The following is a 27,361-nucleotide window of genomic DNA, read 5'->3' as shown; positions in this document are numbered from 1 at the left end:
GAAGCTTGACACGCGAGAACAGACTGGCCCTTCCATCGAGTTAATTATGATGCAGACTCTAGGGAAAAAGCTCCCCATATAGCCCATGCATTAAACCGCATAAGCGCTCGGGCACCGCCATGATTGAATGATACTCAGATTTCGGGTGACGTTCACTCACAGTCACCACTGCCTGCTGCGAAAAAATGGCATTTTCTCTTTTTCGTGGATCTCTGTTACATCGCACTAAGAGACTGTCACATGAAGTCGAGTTTTGGTGCATTGGAACAGAAAGCACAGACGGCGACTCACCCGGCGTGCAAGCTAGTCGGCGCAATCGGCCGCACGCCGCATCGCCACGCTCTCAACGTTACAAGAAAGGGGGCGCCATCTCCTGAAGAAACTTGCAAACACTTCTCTTTGCGCTCAATGACTTGGATAAATGGCCATTGCGCCTTTTTGAAAAGCAATTTATATCAATTTTAGACTATTTTAGTTTATTTTATATACGTGAGCAGGCTTGTTTACAGTTTGTATTGCAAGAATTTCAGTGTTTCAAACGTTTATATTTAACAATTCTTTAGAGTACTCTGATGGCAACAATGACAGTGTTCCAGGTTGTCACCGCTCTTGTGGTTATAGCTTTTCAGAGTCTGTAAATTAACTCTATGGGTCCTTCAGGTGCTCTTGTTTTCTATAGAAAGGAAAGCCCCAGTCACCACTTGGTGCCCTAGATGAAGCAGAGAAGGTAGCACCAATGCACCAAACACACACGAATGAACTGCGAGATGTGTGGCATCTCACTCTACATCAATGTTTCAACTCCCTACCACGTGAAAAAATAAGTCACGCGTGGAGAAACACGCCTTGTTTTTGACCCAAGAGGATAGAGTAAGCTATGCTTGCTACATAAGCTTACATCCATTGTTCCCATTTTAGAACGATCTGTATATCATAAAGCAACGATAGCACGCTATTGAAAAACCCAGCACCATTGGGTAGTACCCACGCCATGTCTGACTATGGGCTATGTATCGCGCTGGTACTGGAACGATGGAGCATCTTGCGACTCGCTGGCGCTAGGTACACTGTGCGCAAAATGGCTGCTCAGGGTGAAAATCGGGATACCCAATTGCCATAAATAAATTATTGTATCAGTGAAAGAAGCGATATAACGCGCATTCGTATTAGAAATTAAAAAAATAAAACGTCCACTGACAGGATTCGAACTCGCCATCTTTTGATTTCCAACCGAGTACTCCACCTATTACGCCTCGCTAAAACATGTTGCGCAGATTGTAAAATGACTATTTTTCTAAAGAACACGCCGTTCGGCTTCATGTTTACAAGGTGCGCAGTAAAGATTGACGCGATATTTCTTTGTAAATAAAAATCGCTTCTTGATTGCATAGGGACGAATGGCTTCAGAACAGCCGATGACGTGCGAATATTTGCAATAGCGCAAAGTCTTCAAAATAATCCAAATCTTAACTTAGAAAAATTTCTAATTGACTGGAGGAGCAGCCACAGATTGCCCGCTGTTGCTGCCGATGTTTTGTTTTATTGCGATAGCAATTATATGGACACTCTCGGCTATATTTTGCCGCTGGTGTCGGTGTCGCTCACCGTATATGTTACTGGGCATTTGTTACTTACATCGTCCTCATCCCTGCATGATCACAATCACCATCATCCGCTTGTCTCTTTGTCCTCATTGCCACTCTGGGTCATCATCATCGTCATCGTCTGTGTACTGGCTCTGCCCGTTGGTTTTGCGAGGTCTTTCCTCAATTGAACGCTGTCGCAACACGCATATATATTTATGAAAAAGCAAGAAGCGGTGGCTGCAGTTCTGATGGAGGCGGAATTGTTGTTGGTCCGTGTGCTCAGATTTCGATGAACGTGAAAGAGCCCCAGGTGGTCGAAATTGCCGTGGTGATTTTGGGACGAGAAACCCCACATATCAGTCAATCAAAGGCAAGAATAAAACAGAAAAAAAGAATCCAGCGCCTGGCATCGAATTTCGAACCCCTGCGTTGTGAGTGCGAGGCGTTAGCCGCTCAGCCACCGAGAAGGACGTCGTTGAGCGTGCAAACGAAAGCTGTCTGCCACTTAACGCTGAAGATGAGCATCTCGGAGGGGAATTATCGTGTTTTCATCATAAGGAGCAAGTTCGTGCAATGGGCGTGCAGAAGCGCGTGGTGGCGCACGCCTTCTTCTCCAACACGTACGCGTATAAGCTGTAAGCAAAAGTTAGCCGAGATGGGAGTCTCTCCAGCCCGTGAGCGCACAAAGCTCCCCTGCCCTAATTACTTACTCCCTGGTAGGGACTGAACTTGGCACATGTCGTCGTAAAACGCCCCCTGCTTAATAACAGTTTATGAACGACATAACCTTGTTAAACTCCCCAGGGAGTTTCAGGCCACGTAGCTAAAAACTCCCTATGGGATTGTTAAAAAACCTTTTTGGGCGTGACGTGCATGTGGGTGTGTGTGTTTGTGTACATGTAAGGGCCTAAGTTTGCACGTCGGTGTGAAACACCAGTGCTTTGTGTAGCTTACCGTGTCAGCATTTGTCGACAGGCAATGAACTTACAAGTGCAGCGAAGAGTTGCAACAACCGATTAGTGTGTACTGTGAACATTTCAATATATTTCGCACCGTTGAACCACGCAGTACATCGCTTCAAATCATCAACGAAACGCTGCGAATGCTGCGCTTCAAAGGGCCGAGTTACAAAAAATTTGGAAGAAACTTTATTGGTAGCAAAAGTAAGCTGTTACGATCGTCAGCGATTGCTCCTGAAGTTTCAGCGTAAAACTTCGAAGTAGTCCGAAGTAGGCTTTGCTCGACGACGGCAGGCTGGCGGGCAACTGGTGTGAGAAGGTGATTCTTAAGATAGAAAGGAAGAGAAAAGTGAGCCCTGTAACTGTCTGCTTCAGTGAGTGACACCTCAACAGTAGCTCACAAGGGATGGGGGTCAGGAGTGATAAAAGGGGTAGGAGTAAAGGTGCAGAAAACAGGAAGAGACGTGAGGTGGAAAGCCAGAAGGAGCGACAACAAACTGAGGGGATAGGAGAGATAGGAAAGATGGAAACACGGTCACAGGAGTCTGAGTACGGGGCACCACTTGCGAGAGCTCTTGTCGGCGTCAATAGATGGCGTAGAGCAAGTCCAGTCGGTCAGAGCTACACTATCGTCGAAGGTCGTCGGCGTCAGGACGTGACGTAGGGCGAACCCAGTCAGCCAGAGCTACGCTGACGCCGGAGATCGCGAGGGCACAACCGTTCGGCACGGAGTCCAGCAAGCGAGTCCCAACTGGTGTGAAAGTAGCGCCGGCGACGCACTCGCCCCGTCTCCACCGATGGTAGATTCTCAAAGAGTCACCGGTATTTCACCGGCTGCAATATCTGAGTGGTAAGAAGGCCTCGCTATTCCGTCGGTATGAAGCCGGCATCGTATCGAACTCGCACTGCGCGCCGGCCGCCGTGGCAAGCGCTGCGAGCTAGCACTGACCACCGGCGAGGCAAAGAATGTGTTTCACACACACAAAAATAAAGTTGCGGAGATGAATAACAGCCTTTTGCGCCTTGCGACCGCAGCTGTCAAATGAATAACTACAAGGCGAGCGCTGAACGAGGCAGATTGCGATAGTCAGCGATTGCACCGTAAAAATTTGAAGCGGTTCAAAGTAGGCTTCGCACGACCACGGCAGGCTGGCCGGCAACCAGTGTGAGAGTGGCGCCGGCGACCTGCTTGCCCCGTCTCCTCCAATGGTAACTTCTCGGAGAGTCACCAGTGGTAGTGTGTAGGTGTTCCGTGGTGTCATCGGTATTTCACCGGCTGCAACATCTAAGCGGTAAGATTGTCTCGCTATGCCATCGGTATCAAATCGGCATCGTATTGCGCTCGCACTGCGCACCGGCCGCCGTGGCGAGCTATACGAGCTAGCTAGCACCGACTACCGGTGAGGCCACGAATGTGTTTTACAAAAAAAGAAAGCTACTGGGATGAATAACAGTCTTCTGCGCCTTGCGACCGCAGCTGTCAAATGACCAACTCAAAGGCGAGTGCTGAACGAGGCGGTGACACACAGAAACAGTGTACGGCATGCATGCATGCCCATGCAATGATGCGAGCAACAGGAACAGCGACTAAGAACTATCCCGTTCCTTTAAGTCTATCGCTCTGTAGCTTAAACTGCGTGGATAGCGGACTCCTACTTCTGTGCATGGAAAAAATAACGAGACGTAAACTGCACACCAGCAAGCATTTTGGGATCGCCAGCTGTCATTCATCGGATCACCATGCCGTACTCGTTAGTGAGGCCTAGTCGTCGAACGCGGTAGCTGCTGTCTACCTCGGTTCATCGCTGGAGCTGCTGATTGTGCCTCGTGAATGTGTTCATGCAAGGCCGCGTGGACCTTGTGTATGATTCAGTGCATTTTACGGATTCGCAAACAGTACTGCTACTGCAAATTCAGCCCATATTACAGAGCGCCAACTGATCTAACTTTTTCGCTATAGTTGAAAAAATTGAATATTAGGCAGGCTTTGATAAAAGGCATATGTGTTGAAGTGCTTACATCAGGCCACCACAACTTTATACCTATGCGGTGCGTGTTTATTGCCTAATTATTAGCAAAATAAAGGGTGCCTTCAGGGCTACATGGGTGGTCAAAATGTGGTGCCTATATATACCCGGTGACTGAATCGTTGGTGTGCAGTGCGGGTGGCAGGCTGTGGTAAGTGTGAGTTTTGTAACTTTGCGTGAACGTTGTGAGCATGTGTGTGTACTGTAATCATTGATGTGTGCTTTGAAAGCAATGCATCTAAAGTTACGCTTGCGCATGGAACAGCTGCTGACGTAATTTTTTTCCGGTTCATGTAGAAAAATCACTCCCATATTGACCCGAAAAAGTTCCCCGATGGTAATAAGGGTCGCAGCGCAAGCACGAAGGTGCTAAAAGGAACGTAAAACAAAAGGCGAGGCAAGGAAAGCAAAGAGCACAACACGAGCGCTGATGTTGTCCTCTTTGCTTTCCTTGCCTCGCCTTTTGTTTCACGTTTCTTCTAGCACCTTCGTGCTTGCGCTGCAACCTTTATTACCATGGTTTAACCAACTAGCCCAAATACCGTTCGTTCCGTTCTTCCCCGATGCATGTAAATAAAAACCCCCTTGGCACCATGCAAAAAGCTCCTACTGATGTGGAGGAATTTTTTTACTTTCACCGGACGGTGTTTATAAAACTCCCACCGGTGCGTGCGCTAAAGGACAAGCTCATTTACTCCCATCTAGGCTCATTTCTGTTCACAGTGTACTTTGCTTCGCGGAGAGGAGTGGGTGGTCTTGAAGGCCCTGAACGCACATGTGCGCGCCCTTATCTCGCGGTTGGGAGCATCTTATGTCTAGGGTGTTCGTAAGCTTTCACCAGAACAATCCTGTTGTAGTTACCGGGAGCACAAAGGTCACTGAAATCGTTGCACAGTCTCCGTTTGCGAAAAGAGTGTGCTTTTCAGACCTAGCGAAGTAACAACTCAGATGGTTACTTGCGTCCATCTTTACCTTTGAGTAGTTTTCTTGTGTTATTTGTGCGTGAGCGATGTGGGACACGTATCGCTGTGCTTGCCATTCTGCGCGGTAACTTCCAATTGGTTACTATCATGTTCATTGCTTGAACTTTGTGGCAAAGCTGCGACATTTTTCTTCAATAGTCGCTTGTCGGACTTACTACTGGTCAACATGTACAGATAATTTATAATGACTTCTTCAGTACATATGCACGCACACGATTGATTAAGTATTTTTCTCGCGCAAGCACCAATATAGCAGTATACATCTGGCGTGCCAGTGTACAAATTTGCAGTTATATCGACACCTGCAATAAAAAAAAATCCGTTCTGAATATTACGAGTGCAGTCCACATAAAAAACATGCCAGTATGTCAGCTCACTATGGTGTACCAAATTACCAACACAAAATTGCGTGTTTTTACATGCGAGTCAGAGAACTACCGGCTACTGCATGCGCCCGATTAGAAGCTTTCGGTGACAGCCTTCGATGCTGAAAGCATGACACATCGATTGTCATCCTTCTTTGTGCGGGCACCGGACAAGTAAAAGTTGCTGCTATAGGCTCAGGGATGTCTCAACTGTACAATACCGTCATTTTTACAATTTAGAATTGCGGGTACCTAAAGCAAAAAAAAAGCGCCGGTAGCACGTAAATCAACGCGGCCGCCACGATACGCCCAACGCTCGCTGTGACGGGGCACTGGGTAAGGCCGCTCTCGACGCAGCTGAGTAGCGATGCTTGATGTTTCGGTACTTGAGCTTCGCAACATTTCTAAATGTGATGTAAACTCTACCTGAAGTAAGTAAAAGGTCTGTCATTGCCCGACATGCATTTCCGGGGTGGCGATATCGAGCGACAGTTGTTTGTTTGGCCTCCGCTGCCAGTATACAGCAGGCGTTCCAGTGCACAGATTTGCAGTTATATCAAATAGCAAAACCTTTGGCCTATAGGTGAAGCACCGTGCAATACAAGGTGACTGCGGTAGAATGATCAACCCGTGAACTCGCATAAGAACTGATGAGAAGCATGGACGTCCGCCCCATGTCGATTTCACGGGATAAACTCTTGATTACGGAATGAACGTAAATCAGACCAAAATATTTAGCAAACGACAGAAACTGCTAAATGTTCGCTCCTCATTACTTGCGCAGTGCGAAGGGTGGTGGTGTCAGCTCACCAACTGTGCATCAACGATACTTTGCGTAATCCTGTGTGTGCTACAGAAAACTGCGCGAACCGGAATTCCCGTATAAAATGAACAGAACGCCTAGATAACTTGTGCCGAGTCTGTCTGGTGATTTGCCCGAGTAGTGGGCCACTAGCAAGTAGCGCGCCGTCGCGGATGCACAAAACCGAATGTTCAGCCTAGTGATTGTTTGCGAACATAATACTGTCACCATTACTCGCGCTGTAAGCATCATACAGCTGCTTCTTCAACGGAATACACGCATCTAACATCCCATTAGGTAGCGTTTGTGTCACAGTCATAATGAGACTCTAACAGTGCGCAATTTGCTGCAATCGGATGCTGTAGGTTCCATCAGGGCGATCGAAACAAGAATATTGGAATGAATGCACGTGTGCGCTTTTCGCAACGTCTAAATTCGGCGAACAACAACGTCTTTCGAACAGCACCGGTGAACTGCAGGAGAAGTTAAAGTGGACTGTAGTCGTAACTGCATATTTCATTGCGTTGACGTTTCACTTCGCTAATCGAGCTTGAGCATGTTGGCGGCATGCGGCGCAATGTAATATTCGTTGTAATAGGGTTACATTTAATGCACAAGAAAATATGTGCTTTTACTTTGAGCTCACTGAAGGATAATATACAAGAAATACAACTAGAGTGACGCACGCCCCGCCGCGGTAGTCTAGTGGCTAAGGTACTCGGCTGCTGACCCACAGGTCGCGGGATCGAATCCCGGCTGCGACGGCTGCATTTCCGATGGAGGCGGAAATGTTGTAGGCCCGTGTGCTCAGATTCGGGCGCACGTTAAAGAACCCCAAGTGGTCGAAATTTTCGGAGCCCTCCACTACGGCGTCTCTCATAATCATATGGTGGTTTTCGGACGTTAAACTCCACATATCAATCAACTAGAGTGACGCACAAACGAAAAAAAAGCATTAACGCACGATGGGACGTGAGGTGCAACTCGGTGGTCGTGAGCTAGAAGCAGGTCATTTATCGTCGCTGTACTCTCAGCGCGTTGACAACCAACTACTTCCAGTGAAAGATTCTCGATATCAAGACGGTTTCTTCGAATATCACTGCTGAAAGTAATCTGAAGAATTCTCTCCTCCGAACGATGTCCATAGCACCAACGACACGTCATTCACCACGCACAACACCAGCACGGTGTCACTCACCAAGTTTATCTGAGGGTGCGGAGATGATTTCACTCCGATACCGGGCAAAAAAGAAATTGCTTGCAGTGTGCTGTCATCTATCAACGAACGTAAAAAACAAGTGGCGCAGCCTAGGCCAAGGTTTGGAAGCGCAAGTCGTGGGCCTGTGCTACTTTCCGCGTAAAATGAACGTTAATAGATTCATGCACTACAAAAGCACTCACAAATGCTATACGCACTTAAAACAAAGCGAGTTTCAACTGCAAAGGTCCGACGATAACATTTACCTATCCAACGTGGCTGATATGTGTACTCTGCAGGCTATAATCGAAAGCATGAGTTGCCATGCATTTTCATGAAAACTTTGCGTCTCGCAAGAACGAAACAGACTTATCATGTCACAAACAGTCCGGTATATTCACTGATGCATGAAACACAAAAAGTGGTTTGCGTTCGTTTCTTGCTAACACGTTAACACTGTTGATTGATATGTAGGGATGAACGTCCCAAAACCACCATATGATTATGAGAGACGCGCGTTAACACTGAGGCTAGCGCCGCCGAACAAGGGAGCGTTGGGAGCATCTGCCTACTGATCGTCCTTAAGAGGACGCTCCTGAATTCCGCTGGGCGGTGCGACAGTCTGTGAAAGTTGAGAATAAAAGCAATTAAAAAACCGCCGAAAGAAATACTAATGCAAACCGCTGAAGACTTATGCCAGTCGGTTATTTGACAAAATCGTACCAAATTACCAACAGGAAATTTTACGTTCTTGCATATCAGTCAGAGAATTACCAGTCTGTGCGGCTGACAGCTTTCGGTGACAGCCAGCGTAGCTTGAAGCGCGACGTATCGATAGTCCGCGCTCCGTGTGCAGACATTGACACAAGGCAAAATAGTTTATTTTAGGGTGATATATTCCTAAAATATTCTTTACTGTTTTCTCACACTTTAAAATTGTGTGTACATTTATTAAACCAAGAAGCACCGGCAACATGTACACGGGCGCGACAGACACGATAGGCCTAAGGCTCGCTGGGCCTGGCACTGTATATGATCGCTCTACACGCGGTGAGTTGCGATGGTGGGATTTTCTGGGTATGAGCTTCGGAACATTTCTAACTGTTATTTGTTGCAAGTAATAGGATAAGCATGGCCAACATTCGTTTACGGTGTGGCGGGATTTAACGACAGCTGTTTCTCTCGCCTCTGCTGGGAAACCTTGCGAAGCGATCAAGGAAGCTGATTTACGTTTCAACTTGGCGGCGTAAACGATTTCCTGTTCTGTTAGGAGTGGAAGCCAGCTCCAGGCTCATAAACACTGCAACATGGATTCGTCAAAGCAATACACGACTGATGCAAATATGGTGTACCCAGGGACATGCGAAGAACGTGCATTAATTTCTGCAATACGTAAACCGCAAGAAATGCGTATGCTGGGGTTCTGTTAGGGTAGCATCCATCCAAGCCTTCGAATCAAGTGTTATATATTCAACGACTCCAAATTACACCACGGCACACGCTACATATATGTGCACGCTGCGCTGGTAGCAACAGTGCATGCTCCAGTATGCACCAGTGCTTTCCACACACAAAAAAAATCCAGCGCTTACAGCGCATCCCAGTGTGCATCAGCATCACACTGATTAAGTCAGTGCCCCTACCGGTGCTACACAAATTTATCCCAGTGCACCCAGCGAAGTGCCAATAAATACCATTGCGTGCCAGTGTTTTCAGCGTGTGCCAGCGCCAACAACCGTATTGGCATCACGCTGGGAACGCTTTTTTGCAATAAGTCAGTGAAAAAAATAAAATTTTTCAAAGATATTCAGTCCTGTTGCCAAGCTCAAATGGTTTTATTGTTGCTGCATTACATCTAATAGCGGCGTTTGTGGGTTACCTGTCGAGCTGCAAACGTTGTTAGTTGGCTGTCGTCCTGTGTGTGTTGTTTTCGTGCGTTATTTGTGCGTGAGCAGGGTGCTGCACATATATGTCTGCTTGCCGTTCTCAGCATTAGATTTCAAGTTGTTCCTAATGCACTCATTGCTTCGGCCTTGCGTGTGACTTTTTAAAGCAAGTAAAGAACATATGGAATGGAAAAAAAATCATGTGTAGGGCAAGCAGCTAGCGCAAGTACCGCGGTCCACGTGGTTTGCACCTTAGCCCTCAGATGTCTGAAAACAGTACTTATGTTCGTATTTCTAAAAATTCGCAATAATAACTATGTTTTGATTTAGAAGGTACCAACAGCCGAAACAAACTAAAGACTTGAAGGTATTTTCATGAAGAGACCGAAGAAACTTATTCTATGATCGTAAGCTAGATCTTAACACGCACGAATCCAAATATCTAGATGAGTGATTCCACGAATATAGCAAGTTCTAGCCTTCTGCAAAGGTATGATGCCCCAGCATGGTGGTCTAGTAGTTAAGGTACTCGGCTGCTGACCCGCATATCACGGGATCGAATCCTGGCTGCGGCGGTTGCATTTTCGATGGAGGCGGGAATGTTGTAGGCCCGTGTGCTCAGATTTGGGTGCGCGTTAAGGAATCCCAGGTGGTCGAATTATCTGGAGCCCTTCACTACGGTGTCTCTCATAATCGTATCGTGGTTTTGGGACGTTAGACGCCACATGTCAACCAATCAAATCGAAGGTAAAGCGATTGTCTTTGTGAGTATTTCAATTTTGCCGGCGATATTGCTATTTTTTCACCACTAGACTGTGGTCCGCTTTTTAGATGTCTCAAAGCAGTAATACGCTGTTTGTGAGAATTATTCAATCATGGAATTGGGTCCAGCAGCAATTTTCTCTGTTTTGCTGAAAAAAAAACTGTTCAACGCTATAACCTTCAGCTTCTTGCTCCAGCTGAAGAAACCTCATGAACTCTATGAAACACTAGCTAATCTCAAAATACCATCTGGCCCCGACGCAAGCTGACAATCTGCTTCAAGAATATCTGAGTTGAATTGCCATTCAGCTAATTTGTTTAGAGTGTATTAGTGATACAGCAAGGCCTATATTACTGTGTACATTTCGATACATCCAATCACAAAGCAGTCGAGTCATATAAATGCTTAAAAAACAAAACCACTATGTTTTCTGAGTAAGGAAGAAAGGTTGAATATTTGAGTTTCAATTTTTATCAAATCTGCGAACACCTTCTCACTTTAGCCCACTCAATAAACTTATCTCCGACAAACCAAACGTAAGGTAAGCGACTTGTTGTTGCTTTGCGAGCTTTGCAGTTATTTAATTTACATTTACTGGACGGATTGCGATTGACTAATACAGGGACTTAGTCGCCCTCGTTATACATTTATTGTTACCTTTATATGGTTTTCATGAGTAATTTAACCCTCTGTTTTACTGATACTTTAGTTTTCAACTTTGTTTACTTAAACGCGAGACTTAAGGAATTGGGTACAAGAATCAGAACACGCATTCCTGAATGTGCATTCGCATTTCTAACAAAATATTATTGTGTGATTTTGTGGGTCTGATACCTGCTTTTGTGAATCTTCAGTTTCCTTCCAGTGACGACACTGATAGTACAGATAATACAAATAGTCCAATCCCGCACAAAGAATGTGACACGCGTGACTGCATCTATATGGGCCGATACCTGAGTGCCTGGATTAACCGCAACGCCGACCCATGCGACGATTTCTACGAATACGTGTGCAGCAAGATACGGTCAATCGGCATCTTGAAATATGTAAGTTATCCCATGCGCACGTTTCTATGAACCACGTTCGAGACGATCCCTTCTTGAGCATTACAATGGGGTCTTCTCGAAGGGCTTACAGACCGTTTTTATCCTACTTTGTTACTTTTCATTAGGTGAATTTACTAACGCACTTGGTGAAGTAAAGGTGGATATTCTATGCCGTTTCTTACGCGGCTGGTTACAAATTCAATTTAAATCGGCGATTTCTGATGTATAGGTCCTTTCTAGGTACAGTGTCGTCTAGGTCTCGTCGGGCTTCTTGCTCTGAAAAATAACTAGGCGCATTAAGCATCAGTAGAAAGCAAGATGGCGACATTTATTTGAGGTTCACATACAGTGAGCCGCTATAACTGAACAATGAGTAGATCGCACGTACCTTGGGAATCTATGATATGCGAAGCATGCAGGTGGAATGCTGGAAGGCGAAAGTGTTGTAATATATTATTGAGCGAAACGTCACCGAGTGACGCTAAATAGACGAACACATATAAACACGTTTAACGGTCGCATATATGTTATATAACCTGCTTAATATTGTTGCTTAATGCTGCCAACAGTAACAACGGTATTAGCAGCACCCGAAGCGGTAAGGTTATTGTAGCGCTTGTGTTCGCGAGCACGACAGTTCTGAATACTGTTACATGAACAAACTTCAGCGAATAGAGAATAACTACTTTTGGCGTTATCCCTCATAAGATGAATATTTGTAATGTTTATGAAATCGGATAGTCAGCACATCTGTCACATTGATGTTTAACGTACACATTTGAGTCTATTTGAAGCGCAGTTCTGAGATCTGGCGTGGCTCTGTAGTTTATATTGATTCCCATTCTAAACGCTAGGTTCCAATTCCTGCCGAGAGCCTCAATTTCATTTTAAACGCAAAGCATTTCCTAGCAAACTTCAGTGAGTTTGACCATATCAATCTATCTATCTAGCTGCTCGCAGATATTAGCTCTCCTGGTCGTTTAGATAACGGAATCTATACCAAAATTGGTATAGCATAGCATGACTGATGAGGAGCGTAGCTGATCAGTCATACCATAAAAATCATGACATGTACGTCATGAATGCCAGAATTTGCATGTCAGGATCTTGGTACTCCTGTGGTGGCTTCTTTCACATGACAATTCGTAAATCTGGTACGGTATGACACGATTGCATGGGCGTGGCGAGCATAAGTGACAAGCTCTCACGTGGAATTGGTGACATGCGTGTCATGTAAAAATATGACTACATGTCATGCTCATGTTGCGCTGGCAGTCGTTTCGCTAGCTTCGCATTCACAAAAGTTGGTATTACGTGGCATGAACGGATGATGAAGGTATATGAGTGGTGCCAACATGATAAACGTGACATGCGTGTCTTGTAAGAACATGACTATATGCCAGCTCATGATGCGCTCGCGGTCATTTCACTAGCTTCGCATACACTAAATCTGGTATAGCAAGACGTGAACGGACGATCAAGGTATATGAATGGTGTAAGCGTGATAATCATGACCTTCCTGTCAATAAGCACATGACCACATGCTAAGCTCATGATGCGCTCCCTTGTTATATATGAAATTTGGTATTACGTGACGTGAATGAATGACAAAGCTTTTTGAATGGTGAAAACATAATAATCATGGCATGCCTGTCACGTGAAACATAACTACACGCTACGCTCACAGTGCGCTCGCGGCCGTTTTGCTCGCTTCACATATGCCAATTTTGGTATTACAGTACGGGAATGGATGATGAAGGTATACGACTGGTGCAAACGTGATAGTCATGACATGCGTATCATATAAAAACATGGCTACGTGCCTCACTATTGGCATGTAGTCATGTTCTTAGAAAACATGATAACCATGACATTGAAGTCATGTTTTGGATAATCCATTTCCGCCTGGTAACGTTGTGTGGATTTTATTGCCAAAATTCAGCCTTCCTGATTAGTGCTTCTCACATCTTCGATTCACACTATGCGGAATCTACCATTTTTTTGCATTCTTCTGGTCAACGCTATCGGTGCAAGCTTTTTCTTAACGCTCAGGCATCAAAATTGCCCGCATCTATTCTAGCCGGTCCCGGGTAAATGTAAACTTTCACAAAATTGTGGCACATACACGTACACCTGTGACACACCAGCCCGCAGGTATGTGTCACACGTCTGGCGAAAAGAGATTGACGATGTATGCGACTTTAATGTCTCTTTATTCCAGTTATAACCAGTGAATTTCCTTGAAGCCATTTTAGCCTCCCACGCAAATTTTGGTGCAGCGCAAGGTAAGAGGGGGTCACAAGAGCACTTAGACGTAGGTGAACACAGACAGATGGACAGGCACACTGACAGATGCATGCATTGACATACGTATGGCTTGCCGGCATACATATAAAACTCTCATAAGCAACACCCCACTCATCATCACTCACTCTGTGTATATTGTGACAGGGTTGTAGCGTGGTTAATGTATACCGCTGTAGGTCGAACAATGAGCTATTTGTGCTGAACTTGTGGCCACTTAAAAATAATGACAGAGAACAGCGAGACACTGGCACTGATAGCAGCAAGCGGGGCGTCGGCCATCGATGAGTTGACTAGCGGTGAAGCACGTCGGCATTTATACACGGCACGGTCGAATAGTCTAGCGTTATTGCTAGCCGCCTAGGTTCCAGAATAATCTCTATAGTTCACGATGTCGGCGTGATCTTAACAAAACGATCTATTACAGTCTTGATACTTCTCGAGTACCACAGGCGTGGTTTGCGCTGAACATAGTGTAACGGGGTGATAACAAAACTTGAGCACAGAAACATGGCATTGCCCGCCTCTGAAAAAGGTATCGTCGTGATGTTTGACAAAAGATTAAAGTACAAACGTATTGCTAGAAATACAAGCAATAAATTACAATACAGCACTAACAACAAGAAAAAATGCTATATTTCGGTTCGTTAACGCGCATAAAATGGCCGTAAGCGCGCGAGATGTATTACTTGAAGTCACGATCTGCATCGTTGAGAGCTTGTTATGCCTTCAGGGACCACCTCATAATGGAATGGACATTGACGTCGAATTACCCTTTATGGTACAAAACACCATCACAGAAATTTTCACTTTATTCACATTGGCCTATCGGCGTCCATACCAAAACGCGTTCACCGTGCTGGTATTTCACGAACCGTCATCAAAGAATTTAATGGTGGCTGTTGGTCATCTGTTGGTTCATCATACAGAGGCGGGCGAGTTGTCGGGCTTCTTCGGTGCGCTTGAGGTAGGCAGTCACGTCGATGTTTTTTTTCGTCGCTGACGTTAGGTGACATGACGTCGAGCGTCGTGGCTTGGCTTCATTCATACACCAACTTGTATGGCGTCATTCACGTTTTTCCTTGCACGGCAGTGTTTTACGTGAAGGTCACGTACGGAACTATTGCATCCTATGACGTGTGGTCGACATTGACATACATGGCCAGTATATCAGCGATGGTCTTATTAATCCGTTTGGTGAGGCCGTCAGTTTGTTGACGGTAGGCGGTGGTCCGACCGTGACTTGTCTGTCTAAACCTCTGAATCACCCGAGTTACGTGCGCTGTAAAGACCGTCCCTCTGTCAGTAATGAGCTTCTGTGAAGCTCCGTGACGCAGGACAAGGTTCTCGACGATGATGTTCCGGATGATGGCAAATCGTGGTCAGTAGTATTTTTCCTGTATTCTTGCGAGCGTACGGCAACCACCGAGGTGTCCAGCCATCGGGTTGTCATGTTGGGCCTCAAGTATTTTTGATCTCACTGGTGAAGGAACCATGAGAAAGAAGGTGGTCAGCTCAAATGGGTAACAAGTTTTTCTTTGAGAGAAGTCCGTTTCCAAAAAATAACGTCTGCAGTCCTCTTTGAAAACATTTGGAACAGTCATGCTGTTGCCCTCGAGGTATTCTCCCAGGCTTCTGAGTTCCGGGTCAGCTCGCTGCTGCTTGGGGAAGTGATCGGCCGTTATCGTTTCTGCGAAGCTGTCAGCCATGCCATCAGGCAGCGGTGGTTCGACAGCAGCGTGAGACAAGCAGTCAGTGTTAAAGTGTTTTCTTTAAGACTTGTACGCGATGGTCCCGTCGAAGTCTTGAAATCTGAAGCTCCAGCGTGCGAAGTAACATGAAGGCTCTTCAAGTTAGCTAGCCAATACAAGGGATGGTCGTCATTCTCAACCTTGAAAGGCCTGCTGTAAAGGTATTGATTGATTGATATGTGGGGTTTAACGTCCCAAAACCACTATATGATTATGAGAGACGCCGTAGTAGAGGGCTCCGGAAGTTTAGACCACCTGGGGTTCTTTAACGTGCACCCAAATCTGAGCACACGGGCCTACAACATTTCCGCCTCCATCGGAAATGCAGCCGCCGCAGCCGGGATTCGAACCCGCGCCCTGCGGGTCAGCAGCCGAGTACCTTAGCCACTAGACCACCGCGGCGGGGCCTGCTGTAAAGGTAGGGGCGAAACTTTGATGCTGCGCGGATGATGGCTGGGCAATACTTTTCTGTTGTGTAATAGTAGTCTTTGGCCTTGGATAGCGACCAGCCAGCATAACTGATAATCCTTTCCACGCCGTCAGTTCTTTGCACAAAGGCGGTGCCAAGTTTTACGCTGCTTGCGTCGGTGTGTACTTCTGTTTCAGCGTATTCGTCAAAATGCGCACGTATCGGTTGTGGCTGGAGGCGTCGTTTAAGTTCCTGAAATGCTTCTGTAGCGTAGCGCTAGTTGCGGTCAGCCGGTGCAGAAAAAAAATGACAAGCGCTGGTGGCTCGTCGCGCGCGGAGTCTAGAATGTTCGTTTGCTTCTGGCTGGGTGGACGCCATGGTCGCTGCGCTACTTCGGCAGCTCACTTACTCCTATACGTCTCGTCTACTCAATTAACCTGCCACGATGTCACGTATACGTCGGACGCCGTCACGTCGCTACACCACAGACACACGAAAAATCGACTGGCGCTGCACTACTGCCGCCGAGCTCCGCGGCCATGTTACAGCCAGCGCAAGCCTGGCAGCCCAAGTTCGACCTGCCACTGCCACCGTTCCGGACCTCTTGCCTAGAGACATAGTTCGAGGAGTTTGCGGCGGCCTTGGATTGCAAAGGCATCTTGATCCAAAAGATCATGTAAAAGGTATTAGAATATCATCTTCTACGTGACCTCAAACGCCGCCTCACATACTGCTCCTGGAGGGCTCACCTGTACGGCGATCTGCGAGACGCCGTGCTCAAGTTTTACGGCATCAAACCTGATTGTTCTCCTAAGGGTGAAGCAGAAGTGCCTGGCTCATGACCTTTGAGGACGCCTCCCGCACCATGGCCACTCGAGAATAACGCACTGCCGGCTACCAGCTACACAGGTGATGGAGACTATCCTTCCACTTCGATCAAGCCACTGACCTGGAGACCCACGACCCCGTAGCTCACAGATCCTGCATCTGATGGGCCGGTCCTGCCAACATAGGCGCTCCCACTTCTCTCCGTTGCAGACTCCATGCCTGTCCCGGCACCTAAAGAAGAGCGCGACTTCGGGGTTGCCACTGCGCTTCAGCGTGTGCTACCAACCGGCTCACATTGCTGCCTTGACCATGACCAAGCTCTCCCGGTTACGTCACGTTCAACCTCACGTCCGGCCACTAGAGCAGCAATTTCCACGCCCGACCACCCACCCGACGAGGTTGAGGATTTTACTGCCATCATAGACCAGTCCACCAGGTGCGTGTCTTCGACGTCCTTGGCTGACGGTCCACCATGCATTCCAACCAACCATACGTCTTCCTCGGCCTCCTTCGTCCGAGACAACTCTGGCGAGTCAGGCTCCATGGCGGCAACCTTGCCGCATGCCCCGAAGCCTGCCACAACCACGGACATCTTCAAACCCACTATTCGCGCCCCGATCGCGGAAGCATCACCGTCAACGATGCCCGAGGAAGTTCAAGTCCCTAACCTTTTAAGGCTGAATGTATGTGATGTTGCGATGATCCCAGAAAATATTGAGGACCGCTCACCTGGCTCACAACAGGTAAAGAACACCGTGTATACCCTTCAAGGCACGCAGGTAAACCACCCGCCTGCCTTCCCGCACGCGTGCTATAAAATTTACACCCCATCGAAGGCTCCACAGAACTGTGACGCCACAGACCCACCGTTCGATCTCCCCTCGCCCATTGGCCCTCGCTCGAACACCGCGTCGACTGACTGGCGTACGCCTACGCATTACACGTCATAGAAAGCCGGAAAAATTCATCTATCGGCGCCCTCTGAGTCACCCCGTCATCACGCTAAGCCATGTCGCACGTCGTCTGTCCAGAGCGCATGACTTCCGATTTGTATGCACCTTATTCGGCGTTTCATGCGGCAGCCGCTGCCAGTAAAGTGCCACAGCAAGCGACTGATTGATTGATTGATTATGTGGGGTTTAACGTCTCAAAGCTACCATATGATTATGAGAAACGCCATAATGGAGGGCTTAGAAAATTTTGACCACCTGGGGTTCTTTGACGTTGTTATGACCGTCAACATTACCGGAGTCTTTCGGCCTTGTGGACTGAACAAAAATATTTCGACGCATTTGAAGCAAGAATTGGCTGTCAAGAAGGGTTGGTATCCTTTCAGCAAAACGTGAACAAGGGGTTTCAAGACCGGTTCGCGCAAAGAAAACGCATGAAACAAGAGAGGCCATTTTGAGCTTGACTGTAAGCAAGGCTTTTGAGGCAAAGAAGGAAGCAGCTGGACCATTTTCGAAGTCACCGAGGATGTGTAAAGAACGAAATCAGTGGGGTATTTGCAGTTTTGGCTAAAATTCAAAACCAAACTGGTTGTGGTTGCACCGTGCGAGGAGAAGCGGAGCCCCGGAAAGTTGCAGCAAAGCCACAGTTTATAGCAAACAACGAGGGATGGAATGTACGGAAATGAAAAATGCACTAAGAGCTGCAGCCCTGGCGGGAGCCCACCTAGCGCCTCAACGACGAGGGATTAGTCGACCACTCCTCCTTCCCGCTTTTACCACAGGATCGACTAAATGGATTGGCATATTTTAACGATAAGCGGCGAACCACTACATTGTCCTACCTGAACGCAGTCAGGCAAGTTTGACGCGTGTACTGGGAGCCAGTTTTTCGAACGTCACCTAACTGGCAGAAGAGTTCTTGGAAACCAAGCTCATTTAGGATCATCAGACGTGCGGGAAATCTTGGTGACGTGTGCTAAACGTCTGAGCAGTCCGTTTGTGACCATATTTGGGCATCGTGTAGACTGTGCCATCTCCACGTGTGTTGCGTGATGTCTTTCCCGCCTTCGTGGGTGGAGCACATAGACCATCGAGCGCCGTATGGCTGAAGCCGCGGACAATAAGCCCAGGGTTAACAACGCGGCGCTCTATAAGCGGAAGAATTTTGTATATTTTAAGTTGTACAGTTCAAGTGTTTTGTACAGTTCTTGACTTCTGTTTGATCACTTGATCACCTCCTTCAAATGCTCAATTACTAACATAGTAAATTAATTGTAGACATTATTACAAGCGCCTAATCTGACTTGTTTGACGAGCGGTCCTAGGACGGGGGCCTGCTACCAAACTGTGACCAGCAAGACCCAGAGTAGCAACAATGCGCACCCAAATCTGAGCACACAGGCCTATAACAATTCTGCCGCCATCGAAAATGAAGCTGCTGCAGCCAGGATTCGATCCCGCGACCAGCGGGTCAGCAGCCGAGTACCTTAGCCACTACACAACGCGGCGGGGTGCCACCACAAGCGACGGTACCAGCACCGTCAACACACTACCTTCGTAGAGAACGCTCCCTATGAACGTTCCTACCACCAACAATATGAACGTTCATCTCGACCAACTTGACTGACCATAGTGCCTGCATGCTGCAATCCGTCTTTTATACTGAGTACCCGAGTGCGCGCGAAAACCGACCGCACCGAAAGGGCCCGACTGTGTTCTCGGCCCTTTATCATATTTCACCTTGTTGGTTGTACCCGCTAGCGCCAAAAGCGTCCCTTCATCATGACCTTCGACACCTACAGTTCTCCCAGTGCCATCCTCCAGAACTGTCGGGCTGGTCCGCACGCCTTCTACCCTGACGACATTCGGACTTCTCAGTGGACATTTTAGGAACTGCCACACATGTACATAGTGTTCTTCTTGCATCTTTTACATTCCTTTCTTTGTCGCGTAACACGCTAGGCGTGGAGCCCTTGTAACGTAGCGCTAGTTGCGGTCAGCCGGCGAGAAAAAAAAATGACGAGGGATAGTGATTCGTGGTGCGCGGAGCCTACTATGTTCGTTGGCTTCTCGCTGGCTGGACGTCATGGTCACTGCCCTACTTCGGCAGCTCGCTTTCTCATATACGTCTCGTCAGCTCATTTAACTTGCGACGACGGCACGTCTACGTCGGACGCCATGACGTCGCTACACTTCCTCCAGTGCCGCTTCCCACATGAATTCGCGCTGCTTTTCGTGAGTCGAGTTAGCGGCTCGGCGTTCTGTGAAAAACGTTGGATGAAATGCCTGTAATAGGCATACTATTGGAGAAATCGGCGAATAGCTTTTTTGTTGGTGGGCTCCTGGAAACCAGCGATAGCGGCTGTTTGCGGTGGGTAGGGACAGACTCGAGACTTCCTAATCACGTATCCAAGAAACAAGACCTCCTCGTACGCGAAGCAGCACTTTTCTGGCTTGGGGGTTTGTCCAGAGGTGTTGAAAGCTGAAGTGCCGCTTCAAGGTGGCGGAGTTGCTCGTCGAAGCTCGAAGAGTACACGACGACTGTACAGGGCGTCGTCTATACATGGGAGAAAGTGCTCGTCCTTCTTTGCAATTTTATTCAGGCGGCGGTAATCGACGTAAACATGTAGGGTACCGTCTTTCTTCACTAATACCACGGGTGACGCCCACGGACTCTCTATCTGAACATGAGGTGACTTGATATTTTACCAAGCCACCTCATGTTCCAAGCCACCTCAAATTACCAAGCCACCTCATGTTAAGAAAGATTTGTCACCACATTTGAAAAAACCAAACGTTATTAACCTTTGAAATAATGAACTTAGCAACGAAGTACTGAGTGTACTATCACGTGGACTAACATTCTGCCCTGTGAATGGAAAGTACGATAAACGGACGCTTCTAAAAGACCTAAACGACTTTGCACGAAATTCATGATTGGAACAATATTTCTTTGATAAACCTTCAAAAGATAACCCGCTATTTCGTGGGGTAATCGAACGGCAATAGACCCTAGACGCCAACAGAGATCGACATCTGGATCTATATATAGACGCGGTTCACAAAGATGTCATACATATAAACAAGGTGCAAAAATAAGGTATGAATAACATATAAAGGAAAGAAAGAGAGGCACTACTCGTGTTGAGCAACCGCGATAATTTCGTCAATAGACCAGCAGACAAAGGAGGCGCGATTGTTGTTCTGAATAGACCGTACTACATCAAGGAAGGCAGGTGACAACTGAAAAACAAACAATTCTACAAACACCTCGACTCGGACCCTACCACCGAGCACAAAAAGATCATTGTAACAACCCTAAAGGATCTCACAATTGAAAGAGCCATCAATTCAAAGCTTCAAAAGGCACTTACTATGGTACATTCGGCGCCTGGTCGTTTTTACAATGTGCCGAAGATTCATAAGGTGCGAAAATTTAGCAGACCTATTATATGAAGCACGGGAACAATAACGGTACCTATTTCCAGTTATATTGACTCTTTCATCAGAAATTTACCACCCACACATGAGTCCTTCTTGCATGACACAAAACGTTTTCTTCGGGAAATATCGGACGTGAAAATTTTAGAATGTGCATTCCTCGTAACCTAAATGTTATTTCACTCTACACAAGTATGCCACATGACGATGGTGTAAGGGCACTTGTTGAATCATAGGGCACCCACAACCATATCGCATATCCAAGAAAAAATGTAATTGAAATCTTAACGAGACTTGTACACGAACTGAACAGCTTTGAATTTAACAATGAGTACTACGTCGAAATAAACCGCACGGCAATGGGTACAAGAATGCCCCTAAACTACACTAACATATTCATGCACCATATAGAGTTTAATTTTCTTTCACCTTGTGATATCACACCTTTTATTTATAAACGGTACCTAGACAATGTATTCATGAGTTGGACACATTCGGCAATCGAGCTGCTCAAATTCATACAGGCATGTAACGAAGTACACCCCAGCATTTATTTTACACACTCCTAATCCAAAACTGAACTAAGGTTCCTTTGTGTACTTGTTTGAATGGACGATGGTGCGTTGGTAACTAGCGTATACAGAAAACCTACGGACAGGCAACAATACCTGCACTTCAAAAGCTGCCACCCGCGACACTGCATGACCAGCATTCTCTGCAAGACCAACAAGACCAGCACACTGCAAGCCCAGCAAGACCAGCACACAGATTTCGACGTATCTGTTTTTGCACCGAGGACTTCCACAAATACAGCCCACATATGCGCGAAGTACTCCTTCATAAAAAGTATCCGTCAGTTATTGTTATTGATGAAGCCATAAAAAACAGTATATCTGGACCACCAGACTCTTCTACAACACCAAAAAGATGCCGACCAGCACCGTTACAAAAATTTGCAATTAACTTTTATGAGCAACCCACCTAACATGAACAAGGTCCTAAGAAAACACTTATTGGAACATATTGGAAGAGAGCGTGCGACTATCCAAAATTTTCACTTCACCTCCGTTTGTGGTATACAGGCGGCTGAAAAGTATAAGGGATCATTTGTTAAATTCAAAATTAGACGTGAAACCTCTAACAAGGTGTCGCCCTTGTGGAAAAAGCAGATGCAAACTATGCAAACACATGCAGACAACGACAGTTGTGGGATGCACCCACTCAGATTTTAGGCACAGGATAAGAGGTGCACTGAAGTGTGACTCGGATAACGTCATATACTTTCTGGAATGTGGGGTATGTAATATGCAATACGTGGGCCAGAAAGACAAACCGTTTAGAATTAGATTCGACAACCATCGGGCACATGTACGTTCTCTGACAGGCCTTCCTCTCCGAAAACATGGTACATTAAAAAACCACAGCTTTGACGACTTCAGAGTTACACAGTTGGAAAGCAATTTTCGAACAGCCACATAGCGGGAACAACGAGTAGCTTACTTTATCTACAAATTTAACACAACAAAAAACGAAATAAATGAACACCCACGCAATCGGTGCGTTACGATCACTAAAAGACACAAACGCCTCTCTTTAATCAGTACTCTGCCCCTAGCCTCCCATTACAACAATCAGATTGCCCCCTAACAAAGTTTTAACCTATGCATCTGACAATAGAGAAATGTTTTGCCTCTTCATGCACAGCCAGAACGCACAGATTAGTGGTCCCGGATGTCGTACAGTTCCACCTTTTTATCGTTTTTTTCTTTTCTGTTTAGGTTTTGCTTCTTTTATTTTTTATTTTTTTCTTCTTCTTTTCTTTCACGGACAGGAGCCAATGCATATAATGAATATTGATAGCGGTGTCACAATTACCGGCTCTTTGATATCTTCCAATGCCACCAACTTGCACTTGAAGCGCTTAAGCTCTCCCCACCGATTTGTCGTAAATTTCAAAGAAGGGCAAGTTGCCAGTGAATTGCACCGGAGGGTGAAGTACAGAAACGGTGGTCTAAATGTCCACCTGGGGGAAGGGTGGGTGTTTGGAAGGTATTGTTGACAAAGATTGCGTAGCTCCTTTACGTTCGCCTTTGTTGAGTTCCTGTCCCTTCTAATCCTGTCATGTTCGTCTTGCTTCTTTCTAACGTTTCTTCCTCCTTTCTTCTTCTTTTTTGTTGTTGTTTATATTGTTCTTCTATCCCCTTTCCTCCTGTCTCAAGAAACTATAAGAAGACACGAAAATGTGTAAATAGTACAATGCCTTGAAAAAGACGGGGCTCCTGTCAACACGTCGGCTGAATAAACATGTTGTGATGTGAAAGCGCAGCTACTTATATATATATTGTTACGGTGCATCTTCGACAAGAGCAAGTGTGGCACTTTGGGAGGATGAAGAAGACGTCGGTGCTTCAGGCGCTTGCACGAGAGGCAGCTCAGACATCTTGTTAGGCTGCCCATTCTCGGTGAACACTATCCTATTAGCCTAGACTTCGCCCCGTCACATTTGGCGGACGTGCTGGGTAAGCGCCTCGCAACGGAACTTCGCAGCGGCCGTCGTTTGAAGGGTCATTTCACAACGATGACGGAAAGTACGGCGTCTGCATCTGCTCCTGGTGTGTCTGCTGCCAGAGATGATGCGGTAAATACATCTCCTTCTGTGACCACAACTTTCGTTCTCGAACTCCCGCGGGATCCTGGCACGTTCAGCGGTTCCGGTGATCCAGATGAAGTTGATATTGAAGATTGGCTGGCACAGTACGAACGTGTGAGTACTCGATACCAATGGGGCCCAACTCTTATGCTGGCTAACCTGTTATTCTATCTTAGGGGAACCGCCAAATCGTGGTATGAGAACCATGAAACAAAACTTGGGAGTTGGGAAGTGTGCAGGGAAAAAATGTTGGACCTGTTCAGAAAGCCGATTGGAAGAAAAACGGCCGCGAACAAAATGCTCGCTTCTCGGGCGCAGACCTCGACTGAGTCTTACGTCTCCAATATGGAAGATGTGTTATCGTTGTGTCGCAAAGCCAATGCCGAGATACCGGAGGCTGACAAGGTCGGACATATTCTTAAGGGGATTGCGGATGACTCATTCAACCACCTCATCTGCAAAAATTTTCTACAGCGAACGCCATAACAAACGGATGCCGGCTCTTTGAGCAAGCGAAGATCCGGCGGATTAACAGCGTGTTTACCCGCCTTCCAAATACGGCTGCAACGTCGTATTGAAGACCATGCAAGAACACGGCCACCACCTCTAGATTCATTGGATCAGGTGAGCCGAATCGTACGGCGCGAACTTGAAGTCATTGCCTCTGCTCCGGCTCACACCGCTGCAAGTGACACGACCCCACTCACCGCTAACATGGTTCAAGCCATCGTCTGCCAAGAACTCGCCAGCATAGGTGTTTCCTCGGTGTGCGCTTTGCCTGGCCCACAGCGAGCTTCATGGCGTCCACCCTCGTGTTATCACGAGCAGCAGCTTACGGCCCGATCTCGTGACCCTGCTGCGTGGAGAACCGTCGACAATCGACCAATTCGTTTTCATTGCCACCGTATTGGTAATGTCGTCCGTTGCTGCAATCTTGCAAATGTCATCGGCCGGCAGAGTGTAATTGCGGTCAAGACAGGGAGATGTAGCATCGGTGTCCAAACCAGTAACGTTGCCGCTGTCAAGTGGAGATAGGGTGGCCAAAGACATGTCTTGCGGGATAACTTGAGTCAAGAGACTCACGTTGACAAGTGGTATAACCACTGTATTATTAGCGACGGCGACAACAGGGTGAGCAAGGGTGACGTCTCGGGCCACGAGTACGTCGACTATGTGAGTGACGAGGTAGTCACCATCGGGCACATGACGTGAGCACGACAAAGGGGCATATGTAGCAGCTTGCGGAGGCGAAGCGAACGTGGGGACGAGAGCATAAACGGGGAGAATAGTCAGCTGAAAAATCGGCAAGTTGCGGCAGTTCAAGCTGAAAAGCACCAGTGGCACAATCAATGAGCGCAGAATGACGTGACAAGAAGTCCAAACCAAGTATTAGGTCATGAGGACACATTTCAATAACGGCAAACTTAACTAATGTAGGATGACCGGCAATGAACACACGGGCCGTGCACATCCCTTGAATGTCAGGGGTCCTGTCATCAGCGACAGGAAGTGTGCGGGAAGCGGCAGGCGTTAGCACTTTATGTAGGCGTCGGAATGTTCGCGCTCAACAGAAATGTGCGCTCCAGTATCTATAAGGGCAGAAATAACCACACCGTTAATGTCAACGTCTAACAAACTTTGTCTCGTCGGAAGCGTCAAGAGAGGATTTGTGGAGGTAATCGAAAATGCAACGTCACCTTCGGGCGCTGCACCCTTTAGTTTTCCGGGTAGGCAGGAGTGGGGTTGAGTGGGGACGACGGCCTGCGAGTCTGAAGTGAGCGAGACGGCTAGCGATGTCCTGGAGGCGAACGCGACTGACGACCATGCGGTGACGGAGATCGGCTTTTGAACCTTCTTTAGATGTTTGGCGGAGAAAGCTGCGCGGCAGATGCGAAGCGGGTGCTGTCATGTCGGTAGTGAGGTTGAGATGGAGTCCGAGGCGGCGAATACCAGTGGCCTGACCTCACTGCAGCACAAGCTGCCAGACTCCGCAGTCTGCTAACATTATATAGAGACATTTTCGACTTTGACCACCGCCCTCTCAGCCAAACAACTGCAGAGACTCACCGGATTCACACTGGTGATGGCAGTCCTATAAGGCGGCGTCCATATCGCGTATCTCACAAGGAACGCCAACTAATTCAGAATGAAGTCGACAAAATGATTACTAAAGACGTAATAGAACCATCTTCCAGCCCCTGGGCCTCCCAGTCGTGCTCGTTGAAAAGAAGGATGGCAGCTTGGTATTTTGCGTGGACTATCGCCATTTAAACAAAGTGACCCACAAAAATGTCTACCCTTTGCCTCGGATTGATGACGCCCTCGATTGCCTCCATGGTGCCCCATACTTTTCGTCTATCGTCCGGCTATTGGGAAATTTTGGTGGACCCCATGAATCGTGAAAAAACCGCTTTCGTTACGCCCGACGGCCTCTACCAGTTCAAAGTCATGCCATTTGGACTGTGTAATGCACCGGCAACTTTCGAGTGCATGACGGACTCCTTTCTCCGAGGATATAAGTGATCCATCTGCCTATGTTACTTGGACGATGTCATCGTCTTTTCACCTACCTTTGAAAGCCATATAGCACGTCTGTCAGCCGTTCTGGATGTTTTTCGAAGAGCTGCTCTCCAGCTCAATTCTGCAAAATGCCATTTTGGACGTCGCCAAATCACCATACTCGGCCACCTTGTCAGTGCTAATGGTGTTCCACCAGATCCCGAGAAGGTGCGAGCAGTACAATAAATTCCTGTACCACGCTCCACCAAGGACGTCAAAAGTTTTGCAGGGCTATGTTCCTATTTTCGTCAATTTGTCCGCAACTTCGCTGACATCGCTCGACCGCTTACTGATCTCTTAAAGAAAGACGTTTCCTTCGTATGGTGCATAGAGCAAGCGGACGCCTTTGCGGCTCTTATCCATCTGCTGACTACGCCAACAATACTGGCCCATTTCGACCCTGCATCACCTACAGAGCTTCGCACCAATGCCAGTAGCCATGGAATCGGAGCGGTCTTTGGCCAACGACAGCACGGGAAGGACCGTGTGATTTCTTACGCTAGTCGTCTTTTTTCACCTGCTGAACGGAAGCTCTCCATCACTGAGCGCGAATGCCTAGGTTTAGTGTGGGCCGTGGCGAAATTCAGGCCTTACCTGTATGGCCGAACTTTTTCCGTTGTTACGGACCATCACGCTCTTTGCTGGCTGTCATTGCTAAAGGACCCATCTTGATGTCTCGGTCGCTGGGCGCTCCGTCTGCAAGAATACTCGTTTGTGGTCCACTACAAGTCGGGACGCCTGCACACAGATGCAGACTGTTTGTCACGCTATCCGGTTGAAACGCCCGACTTGACAGACCTTGATTCAGACTCCTGCGTTCTCTCCATCCACGCATTGGGCAACATCTCTACCGA

The 27,361-nt window shown here is 47.2% G+C and overlaps 1 protein-coding gene across 1 annotated transcript in view; it reads left to right on the top strand.

Moving 5' to 3' along the window:
• Nucleotides 1–15,394, top strand: part of LOC142765396 (uncharacterized) — a 60,128-nt gene extending 44,734 nt beyond the window's left edge. The window contains exons 4-5 of the mRNA XM_075866295.1: nucleotides 11,424–11,615; nucleotides 15,257–15,394. Coding sequence (XP_075722410.1) covers nucleotides 11,424–11,615; nucleotides 15,257–15,394 — 330 coding nt within the window. The remainder of the gene's footprint in view (nucleotides 1–11,423; nucleotides 11,616–15,256) is intronic.
• The last annotated feature ends 11,967 nt before the right edge of the window (nucleotides 15,395–27,361 follow it).

This window comes from Rhipicephalus microplus, chromosome 1 (genome assembly GCF_043290135.1).
Source record: "Rhipicephalus microplus isolate Deutch F79 chromosome 1, USDA_Rmic, whole genome shotgun sequence".
Lineage (NCBI taxonomy): Eukaryota > Metazoa > Arthropoda > Arachnida > Ixodida > Ixodidae > Rhipicephalus > Rhipicephalus microplus.
This window is presented reverse-complemented; position numbering and strand designations above follow the sequence as displayed.